This window comes from Amphibalanus amphitrite, unplaced genomic scaffold, assembly GCF_019059575.1.
Source record: "Amphibalanus amphitrite isolate SeventyFive unplaced genomic scaffold, NRLGWU_Aamphi_draft 000121F_arrow, whole genome shotgun sequence".
In the NCBI taxonomy this organism is placed as follows: Eukaryota; Metazoa; Arthropoda; class Thecostraca; order Balanomorpha; family Balanidae; genus Amphibalanus; species Amphibalanus amphitrite.
Window position 1 is genome coordinate 40,769 of NW_024881616.1, and position 11,786 is coordinate 52,554.

The 11,786-nt window shown below is 50.5% G+C and overlaps 1 protein-coding gene across 18 annotated transcripts in view; it reads left to right on the forward strand.

Moving 5' to 3' along the window:
- Positions 1-1,216, forward strand: part of LOC122381535 (ELAV-like protein 1) — a 40,172-nt gene extending 38,956 nt beyond the window's left edge. For all 18 annotated transcript variants that reach the window (XM_043365812.1, XM_043365811.1, XM_043365814.1 and 15 more), the window contains one exon: positions 41-1,216. In XM_043365812.1, the coding sequence (XP_043221747.1) occupies positions 41-365 (325 nt within the window). In that variant the 3' untranslated portion in view covers positions 366-1,216. The remainder of the gene's footprint in view (positions 1-40) is intronic.
- Positions 1,217-11,786: the final 10,570 nt, after the last annotated feature.

Sequence of the window (11,786 nt, forward strand, 5' to 3'; positions counted from 1 at the left end):
CGGGCCGCTGACGGCCGGCCGGCGCGCGCGCCTGTTGCAGGTACTCGCCGATGGCCGGCGACCTGCTGGCCAACTCGCTGCTGCCCGGCACGGCCATGACCGGCTCCGGCTGGTGTCTGTTCGTCTACAACCTGGCGCCCGAGACCGAGGAGAGCATCCTCTGGCAGCTGTTCGGGCCGTTCGGCGCCGTCCAGAACGTCAAGGTCATCCGCGACCTGCAGACCAACAAGTGCAAGGGCTTCGGGTTCGTCACCATGTCCAGCTACGAGGACGCCCTGGTGGCCATCCAGAGCCTGAATGGCTATGCGCTCGGCAACCGCGTGCTGCAGGTGTCGTTCAAGAGCAACAACAAGCACAAGTCGTAAGAGGCGAGCTTCAGCACGGGCTGGGCACGGCGACACGCGCGTCCCGGCAGCTAGACAGCGAGGGAACACGGGAGGGTGCTGAAAGACAGAGACTGGAGAGATAGAGAGCGATAGGGGGACGAGGCGGGAGCGCCAGACGAAACGGCGATGCTAGTCATGACCGAACCACACCCACACACACACATACATGCAGGCGCGCATGGTGGCAACGTATCGGCGCCGGGCGCGCCCAGAGTTTGATATATTTCTAATAGTCATGAAAATGATCTCACAGTGTCGCGGGGTTGTGGTGCCGACTGGGCGGCGCCGGGACGGCCGGCGACGACGGCACGATAGGCAGCGAGAGAGAGATAGGGAACCCTAGGCGCGCGGCGCGAGAGGCGGAGGCGGCGCAATACCACGTCTAGTCATGTCTCACTCAGTGTGGCGGCGGGGGCCGACCGGCCGCCCGCCGCCGCCCCCGCCCCCGCCCGACTGTTGCCTATTTATTTATGGTATTTATTGCGGGAGAAATCGCGCCCCGGCGCGTACATATTTACAGAGTCTAGACCAGTGTTTCCAGCAGCTTGGTTTCGTTGCGTTTCACAGTTTCAGTTGGTGTGCGCGGAGGCCCGCCGTCTGCATTGGTTCTTCATTTTGTCTTTAGTTCGTCACTTCTAGAGGTTAGTTTGAGTTTATTAGGTATAGGCTAACTGTGCTTTTTGGATTTCTAGGCCGTGTAGCCTTCTAACACTAATTTTCTTGGTTTTGAAAGCCAACATGAATATTATTTTTGTTCATTCGTTCATTTGTTTGAAGTAGTGTTTCTCTGTTAGTAATGCTGATGAAATAAAAGTTACTTTGGCTTTTTATGATTTCTTTTCTCTTTGCTTTTTAGCTGAGTTGACGTGTGTGTCGAGCGAGCATGCCGCGCCACTACCACTGCTCCCCGTGTGTACGCGTCCCGTGAGCCGGCCGGACCGGCCGCAGGGGGAGGGGGAGGGAGGGAGGCGCCCCCGGCACTCTCACACCCCCACCCCATCCCCCCCTCACCGGTCTCCGGCAGAGCGAGGGAGAGCGACACGCGCGCGCCAGCCAACTTCCATGGAGGCAGAAGCACACACTATTTTTATACTGACCGGTAGACATATGAAGAAATGGCATTCCGGAGCGGTCGCGGCCTCGGCCCGCCGCTCGTCCCCTCCCGTCTTAAACTGCAGCCGTGAGCGGCCGACGCCGCGCCCCGCGCCCGTTCCGCCCCACTGGCACACAGACACCCACCGGCAGAGAGCGCCCCCGCCGCCGGCACACATCCCACCCACTCCAGATGCAATACAGAGAGAGAAGGGCCCGCGCGACCCGGCCGGACCGGATCGGCGAGCCCGGCCGGCCGGCCGGCGGCGGCCTGTTAGGGCGGCGCTACGACGCGCAGCCAACCCGTGATCACCGCAAATGTTGTATCTTTTTATATAACACCTGTTAAAATTCAGAGTCTATCAGTCCCAGGGCGTGTTGTGCAGACAGGGGACAAATCGCTCGCGCGCGGGCACGTGGGGTACCGACCCGGGCTAAACGGCCAATCTTGATCAACGAACAGTCATTGTTACATTTGAGCATTCCTTTTTGTGAGATGTCCGTAGTTTCTATAAGCGTTTTCTAAGGTGTGTGTGCGTGTGAACGTCCCATTTCTGTTCGGTGTAGTAGCGTTAAGCCGAGGCACAAATCCATCTACTTATTTTGCTTGATAGAGCCTCTCCCCGTAATTACATATATGCAAGGTGGAGCCGCGCAGTGCGCACTGCGATTTGCCGCGGCGATTTTCTACATGGGCACTGCGCGTGCCGCGTTGTGGTCAGCTGTTCTGCGAATGCAATCAATCCTCCTAGCTTTAGCGGTCGCCTTTTGTGTACAGACTTCTCTCTAGCTTCACTGTCAGCGTTTCTGTGTCGTTTATGTGTTGTACCCGCGGCCAGCGGGGTCGGCGGCGCTAGCCAATCAGCGGCCGTCGTCAGCGCGCGGTCAGCCAATCAGCGGCCGCGCCGCCGCCGCCGCCGCTCTAGTCGTGTTCGGTTCCGGGGCGGTGCGCAGCCGCGTTAACATCGTCTCCTTTTCTTGTCTCCACCTATCTCGTATCTCTATCTATATCGATATAAGTGTATCGGTGGTTTAGTGGCGCGTTCCGACGCCGGTGTTGGTCGGCGTGCCATTTTGACATTCCAATTATTAGAGTATCTCGGGGCAGAGGCCGGCGCCGGCGACGCCACAACGCGGGCAATAATGCGATATTGAGATCTGCCACTCGGAAACCTGCGAATACTCGGGGCTGCTGGCCGGCCGGGGCTGGCTGGCGCTGAGCGCCGCCGTCCCGGCCGGTCGGCCGGCCCACGGCCCGCCGCAGCGTCGGCTCGCCGCGCGAACACGTCTGGGTTGGAGCTGCCGGCCGGCGCGGTGCGGCCGACCCTCCTCTGGGAGCGGGCCGGCCGGGCCGCGCCGACGGACCGCCATCGTTGTCCTGTTTTAGCATATACACTAGAGATTGTCATTGGTTTAGCTGTAGGTAGACGACGCCCGGGCCCTAAGCCCCCGGTCTCAGACAGGTACAGACGGCTCCGTACTTAAGTTATCTGCTTAAGTATTAGCTGTGAGGTCGCGCGTCACGTTGCTTGAGGTAGGTTACTTTACGGTAGGTGGGCCCGCCCCGCGCGCGGCGCCCCGGTAGTTAATTTATATCCACTAATTTATTGTCTCCTCCCGGGTGGCGCGGGCCGGGGGTCGGCGACGGCGCGGCGCGCCCCCGGCCCCCGCCAGCCGTCGATATCGTCTGTGTTCCAGAATATCTACCTGTGTTGCCGTGCGGTGGTTTATTGTAGCTCCTTAATCAGGACTCAGTACATATTCGCACTACGAGATTCAGCACTCTGGCTGCCTCCCACCTCCCATGTTGCCGAAATTTACAGTCCGCAAGCAGATGCTGCAGTCCGGTCAAACAAAAACGACTAGCAATGGAGGTTTCCTAACAGTAGTTTGGTTGTAACTACGGCATTTGTACTTTTCCAATGTTGAGGACTTATACAATAAACTATTATGATATGCCGCTGTTTGAAGAGGCCCGTTACACCGCCTCGCTGCCAGAGAGATCGTCGCTGCCCGAGAGGGGAGGGAGGGGGTCTGGGAACACCTGTACCGTCAGGGTGACGGGCCACAGGTGTTACGACAGGCGTGTCATTCCGTCATCTGTGCTCGGCGAGCCGACTGCCGGGGCGTCTGACTGCCGACGGAGGACGGTGCGAACTGCGACTGGGAGAACACTGTACAGAGCGGGGTGGGCAGACCGGCCTCAGGAAGACACGAAATAGAGCGGCTGTTGGCGGTAGATGGCTCCTATCATAGGAGCCATCTACCGCCAAGTCCTATCAGAGGATGGGGTTCAGTGAAACAATGAACATTGGGGTTAAGTTTAAAGATGAATATCAAGGGGCCAGGATAGTGATAATTTTATACGCTTCTTTCATAATTACAATTTACAAACACATTGCACAAATGCATGCAGAAAACGTTCGGATAGTGAAGTGTGAAATAACAACACTACCGTTTCATTTATATCACCCTAGATGGCATTAGGGGTTAGCGCCTGAATACACGCTGTGCCGCAATGCTTCGAGGCTCGTAAATGGGAATCGTAAACGCGGTTAACTCAATAACACAATTTACACAATTAAGTCGGAAACAAAGAAACCCAATTTATGTCGGTAAGTGCGTAAAATAGTTAATATAAAAGAAGCCAACGATATATTTACGAATGGTCAATTTTATTCATATTATAACGTAATCCAATTGGTAACCAAAATTCAATGAGAGGAAACTGTTGCGAGAAGAATGGTCATTAAACGACTTTTAGATGTTCATCGAGGGTAAGTTATCTACATTATGTTATATATTTTGTCATCTACTTTAGGAACTCCCTAGCTTTATGAGCACCTCGATTTGTGAAAAAATAAAACTGAAATATAGGTACCTACCTAACCATATGTATTTTATCCATATCCGAAACGTTTGAAATATTCACTTAAAAAAACGTTACATTTCTTTAAGGCTATACATCCATTTCAGACGACAGACCAACCTACTCAAAATGTAAACCAGTGCTGCGACTCGAGCCTGGCTCTGCACCATTGGTGCCCCATCAATAATGGAAGAGCTCGCCCTCTGTTGTTCTCTCGCGAAATCCCATCGGTGCAATATCACAGGGATAGTACATGCCATCGTTCTTTTGAATAGGTACCTACGTATTTACAATACAACAGCAATAGGCAAAATAAATTGTGCTTTATACAATTACGACCGATGTTACATTCGTGTTTATTTTATTTTATTTTTGTTTTTTACGAAAATTAACGTCCTGGGATAGACGTTTGATTGACTGACTGGCCTCCTCTCGCATAGTTTCGCAGTTCGGTTTTATTTATGACGGAAAGTTCCGGCTATAAGTTACATATCCCGTCGAACTGACTAGGCCATTGGGTACGACAGATGTAGACGGATGGTGCTCTGAAACAGACGACGCTCGGCTCCATCCATTGGAGATTGCCTAACGCGGATGTTCAGCAAAACACCTACACGTTAGTTGCTCAATAGACGGCTGGATGAAAGGCATGAAATCAAATGGGAGTTGCCGTACTATCCATTACATTTAGGATAGTAGTACAAAGTGGAAGATTGTGGGGGGGTATCCCCCAGATCTCCCCGGGGTCGGGCGGTGAATGCCGGGGGTTAATCACCGCCCGGCCGGGCCAGGTGGGCTGCATAATTTTAATAATGTTTTTAGTCATGTTGATGTTATGTTTTTTTTTAAATTAAGGGTATACTATGTATGATGTGTACGTGTGTACATGTGTGTAGTGTGTGGTGTGGTGCAACGTGTGCACAATTCCGCTACGGACACACAGCTATGTAATGTTGAAATAAAAATATAAAAAAAGTGGAAGATTGTGAAATCCAAATGAGCTATGAAGTGTAAATGCTGTCGAGAAATAAGTTGATTCATCGAAGATCAAACGCATGTCCTCAAAGGAATTCCAATTCAGTGATATTTCGAAAGGAGCAAAGCCGAATGTTAGTCCGTCAACTGCCCTAATGCATTCGTGGAATCTGAATGGCTATTTATCCGTCTTACATTTTATTGATTTCCCTAGATGTCCCGAAAGGTGGGTGGTCCAGCTCCGACATATAGCTAGTTCCAGTGGATGACTCGGATATAACGCAAAGTCCCAGTCTGTGAATCAGATCTAACCCGGAGTCTCAGTGGGTAGTGACTCAAGTCATAACGCGTGAACATGACGTGAGCGGTGCAAAACGGACTCTGATGAAGATTCGTATGAGCCGCAGATAGATAAGGGACGGGTGGACAGTTTAGCTCATGAGGGGTCCTTGGATGCATGTTATTAGAAAGAGCTAAAAAGCCACATTATTACATGGCTCCCGTGTTAATTTGGCATGAGATATTCTTTACTATTGCCCGGCATCAGGTTACTGACCTTTCAGTGTCAGGTTACTGACCTTTCTGAAGGTGAGAAGCGGTTGCCATGTCAACGGTCAATAGTAAGTTGCTCGCGCAGTGGTGTTTGAACAAAAATTCAAATGTCGTAATTTTATCGTCGTGTTCTCAGACTGTTCAGTTTGATTTCGTGATTGGCTAGTCAAGTCATCTAGAACTGGGCCGTCATTTGAACATGTCCGTTCAAATGCCCCGATTTAATTTGTTGGAGCCGCATGAATTGGATGAGCTATTTTCATCGCGCAGGGCTCAGGGCACTAAAAAGGTGATTAAATCAGCAGAAAACGTCTTCATTGAGTTCTTACAAGTAAAAGGCATATCTGTTGAAAGCTGCATGCACAGCAACGATGTCCTGGACAACGCTGTGAAGGAGTTCTTCATTAGGGGAAGGTGGGGTAAGACGGCCCAGCGGGGCAAGACCAGGGGCGGATCCAGGAAAACTCCAAGGGGAGGGTCATGAATCGAAGTGGTGCCCCTACCTATACCCAAAATTAAAAACTCAACGGATTTCGTCCACTTTATTTTGGTGGTGCCCCCATTTTCAGTTTTTTTTCTTTTTATTTTTTATTTTTAGTCAGTATCTTAACTCTAAGCCACAACCACATTTACCAATTGTAAGCAAGTATATATGAATGTGCTATGTGTATATATGTTGTGGACGCTGAGTAGTGAGTACTTACCAGGAACGTTATCAGGTAAGCAAATCGTCAGTCCGACGAACTTGACCCTGGCGTCTAAAGGGTCTGTCCTTGACACTTCAGGCTTGTCAGAGGCACCAAAGTCCTTCCAGGGACACCACAAACCTGTCAGGGGCACCTACGGCCTTGTAGGGGCGCCACAGGCCCGCCAGGGGCACCACAGGCCTGCCAGGAAGCAGGGGCACCACAGGTCTAGTAAGTATACACGACAGGCCTGTCAGGGGCACAACGGGCCTGTTGGCCCCATGAGCACCCCTAGGGGCAGGGGCACCACAGTCCTTCCAGGGGCACCGCAGGCCTGTGAGGGGCACCAGCGGCTTAGCAGGGGCACCAGTCAACACAGGCCTGCCAGGAGCACCACAGACCTGCCAGGGGCACCAGAGGCCTGCCAGGAGCACCACCGACCTCGAAGGGGTAACTTGGGCCTGTCAGGGTCCAGGGGCACCACGGGCCTGTCGAGAGGCACTTCAGGGTTTTCAGGGGCACCATAGTCCTCTCCGGGCGCAGGGGTGCAGGGGCACCAGAGGCCTGCCAGGGGCACTGCAGGCCTAGCAAGGGCACCACTGGTCTATCAGGGGCACCACGAGCCTGTCATAGCCAGGCATCTCAGGCTTGTCAAGGCCCAGGGGCACCACAGGTCTGTGAGGGGCACCAGCGACCTAGCAGGGGCACCAGTCAACACAGGTCTGCCAGGGACACCACCGGCCTCGCAGAGGCACCTTGGGCCTGTCAGGGACACCACGGGCCTGCCGAGGGGCACTTCAGACTTTTCAGGGGCACCAGTCCTCTCCGGGCGCTGGGGTACCAGCGGCCTAGCAAGGGCACCAGAGGCCTGCCAGGGGCACCACAGGCCTAACAAGGGCACCACGGGCCTGTCAGGGGCACCTCAGGCTTGTCAGGGCCCAGGGACACCACAGTCCTTCCAGGGGCATTACAAGCCTGTCAGGGGCACCAGAGGCCTAGCAAGGGCACCACAGGCCTGCCATGGACACCACAGGCCTGCCAGGGGCACCACCGGCCTTGCAGGGGCGCCTCAGGCCTGTCAGGGGCACCACGTGCCTGCCGGGAACACTTCAGGCTTGTCAGGGGCGTTACAGTCCTGTCAGGGCCCAGGGGCACCAGGCCCGTGGTGTCCCTTCTAGGCCGGTGGTGCCCCTGGCGGTCCTGTGGTGCCCCTGTCAGGACTGTGATACCCCTGATAGGCCGGTGGTGCCCCTGGCAGGTCTTTGGGCCCCCGGGCCTCAAGGGGGGGGCCATGACCCATGTGACCCCCCCCCCCTTGGATCCGCCCCTGGGCAAGACGGACCACCAGCCCTCCCGGCTGAACCGCTGCTGGTAGGGGAGAGTGGGGCAAAGCGGCCACCCGGGGCAAAGCGGCCACCCATCGTTTTAGCCCTTCATAGCTGGCGTCAGTTCCAATTTATGATTTCCAATTATACTTCTCTTCACGGTCGTTCGAATGAGCCAGACCGGGGTTTCAGGCCCATCACCATTGTTCTGTGAAACACGAAAAAGCATTTCTTGCCAGGTTACCAACTATGTTTACAGTTTTTAAATGTTATGTTATTCCATAACTGTTTGGAATTTTTATAAGCGTTCTTGTCCATGCATTGCATGGTTATCGTACATGTATTCTACCAATTTTAATGTTTTTTACCCCACTAATAGCTAAGCTGGAATATTTTTGTCTCGGACGGTATGCGTGGGGCAAAGTGGCCGGGGCAAAGTGGCCACCCCCCAATTGGCCATAAGCTGCTTCCATCTGGATAAAAAACATTATTTGTATTCAAATGTGTCGTCATGTATTCATCTGGGCCACTTTTCAGTTGCATGAGTTACCAAATAATGCAATTAAATGTATATTTTCATGAAAATCCTTTCTTTGTTTACCTACAGGTGGAAGATGATAAAGTAAACATCCATCCTCGCTTAACCTTGTCACCATCAAATACCCTAGTCGTACACAAGGCGACTATTCTGTTTCTCATATCGTGACTTGAGAAGACACCGGTGGCCGCTTTGCCCCAGGGTATGGGGCAAAGTGGCCAATATGCATAGGTTTAAAGTTATGTCAATATCTTTCATATGTGAACGCCTTTGGAAATAAAACGCAGTTGAAATAAAAGGCAACTTAATAGGGATCACATTGGTATAGAAAGAATCTTTCCAAGTTTAAAAATCAAGCGTTGGCATCGTGAGAAGCGTTAGGGTGGCCGCTTTGCCCCACTCTCCCCTATCTACTGCTTTATGCACTCACTATGTTTGTTTCCCTTCGTAACAATGGCCACCTTGAGCTCATGCTGCTAGGATGCATAGCTTTTGAGTTATTGAGAAAAATGTTGTTTTTCGTCAAACCGATGTAATATAAGAGGTCTACGGGTGATTCAATTACGGCACCTTTCTTGCATGATTAGTTTCTATTTTGCACTTTACTGTGAAGAACAAAGTTATAAACTTAGTTATAGTCACACTTTAGGAAAGGCAAGGTTTTGCAATGTTGGGCTATTTGACATATACGTCATGATAATGGCAGAATTTAGATTTGGGGCAAGACGGACCACTGTGGTCCATCTTACCCTGGTGGTCCATTGTACACTGCATATGGAAAGTTCTTTTCCAAAACATTGGCACAAGTTTAAGTAAGCTAATTTTTCAGGAAGGAGTCTTTGTTGCATGTGAGCCATGCATGCAAGTGCTCAGTTAGCATGCATTCATGCCAAACGATAATCAACACACATGTTCCCAGCTTTTAGCTGCACTTCCATCATGCATGAGTAAAGAATAAAGGCTCATTTTGTTATTTTACCATTCTGGTTACTTTTTCTTACAAGAGTACAGAGCAGAAGTGTAACACACATGAACGGATAGCAGGCACTGCTGCAGGTGGTCCGTCTTACCCCACGTTTTTTCTTGTCTGAGTTTTTGACATGTCCCTCTTTAAGAGCATCCACCACCTAGATGTCTTTAATTTGAAATTTAGTCTTTACACATATCAACAGAGGAAGGATTGAGCATTCCGAAGACTACAAATAATATGAATTACGAGAGCAGTGTAGCAAGATATGCGGCCTCAAACCTTAGCTGGTCCGTCTTACCCCACCTTCCCCTACTGTAAAACGCAAGGACGGCGAACGCTACAAATCGAAGAGTCTCCACACTCTCAAGTACGGCGTGAAACAGAAAACAGAAACAGAAAACAGAAAACAACTAAGTGTGTGCCGTAGACATGTGACGTGGCTATGATTGTATATCCAATACATTCAATTGTACCATGATATTTGTGTTTGGATATTTTTTATTACGGGATGAATGAGTAGGTACTAAGTAAAGATTCCGAGAGTTGGCCATGTAATAAAACGAATACTGCATGGGGGAGCGGGCAATAGCAAAAATATTGCCCTCTGTAACGTCACTGTCGCCCGAGGGTGAAGACCGAAACAAGTGCTATTGCCCGAGGCGAAGCCGAGGGCAATAGCACTTGTGGAGGTCTTCACCCTCGGGCGACAGTGACGTCACATCGGGCAATATTTTTTGCTATTGCCCGCTCCTCCATGCAGTATTCGTATGTTGTGTACCTCAACGGAAACAGTACACAGTGAGGTGAGTGATACTGACTAGTGGTGTCAATCGGAACTTGAATCTTCGGAATTCCGATTTTGTCCAATGTCCAATTCGGAATTCGGTTGGACAATGGCAGCAGGCTTTGGACAACTTTGGACAATCGCTTGCTACACCTCAACATTTTTAAAAAGTAGTCATGTTTAACATTGATTGGCTATTAGAAAGCTCAGCTTTCGATATGATTAACACTTTTGAGCTTGTAACGGTACATGAAAAGCAAATTAAATAACAGTGTTGAGTGTAAACTATTGCGTAGGTGTCGGACATCTTTGGACAAATGGCTGGCTTGGACATTTTTGGACGGACAATCGACGCAAGCATTGGACATTGGACGGACTTTGGACATACGTTTTCTGAGATTGACACCACTAATACTGACCCCTCAATAGTGACTTACAATCAATCGAGTTCCGTTTAATTACAGACCCGACACGTTTAAAGTGTTAAACATCCGACAAACAAAAGCTGGCAGCACCGCCTTCAATTGACGTCTGACGTTTCAAACTCGAGAAAATTGTCTCCAGGGACGCTTTCCTTCCGGGACGTTCGCTCGGTTACCGGCCGGCACCAAGCCGGTCGAGCTGTCTAACCGTCGGGAAAACGTGACGGGCGACGCTGTTTTGGCGATTGCCTGCCGTCCCGAGCAGCGTCCAGGGACCGGCCGCCGCCGTGAGCCGAAGGTTCTGTGTCATCCACCCCTCCCCCTCTCCCCATGGTCCGCCGGTGGGCCCGTGAACACAGCGCCTCCATGGAAACGAGTTCACAGCGGCGGCCAGCTGCGACGTTAGGAGCAAATACATCACGGAAAGCTTATTAACTTCCGCCCATATATTCGCCGCTAACGACTCGCCGACTATAGCTGGCGCCCCGTTAGGGCAGATCCCAGGGAGCTTGCCGTCTTAGCTGAGGCCTCTTGCACCAAACTACCTACCTAGGTAATTTCAGCTTTTACCTAGATTCTCTTGCACCAAACTACCTACCAAAAAACGCTACCGTGAAAATTTACCTAGAAATTCTACCGAGTGGCAAAGAACTTACCAATTGTTAAAATCCGACCGGCTGTTTTCCTCTTGCACCGAAAGCCGGAAAGAAGTACTCGCGGAGGAATTTTTGACGATTTGACGGTAAACGCGGGCTTCCAAAATAACTAGCAAAACCTTAGGTAAAATGATTCAATTAGTAACAATAGGCACAATACATATTAATCCACGGGTACTTTTATGTAAATTAGGCATTACAAAATGTTTAGACAATGAGAAATCAATATTTTTATGAGTGAATAATAATATAATTGACTAAATGCTCCATGGGTTCACAGAGGTGCTTCTCCGTACCAAGGCGATAAACCTCCGTAGCAGAACAGCCAGGTTGAAGACTCACTCGTTGCCATGGAAACTAAGCTTATTTGTTCAAGTAATTTAATATCAAAATAACTTCTATCGGTATTTACGTAAATAAAAAATGATTTCATAATACCAAAATGTATATTAATAAAAACAATATCCATTTAATTGTTTTCTTAAGTTACTATTTGTTTGCGCCCACAAATAATTCGTCGCCAAACAGCCA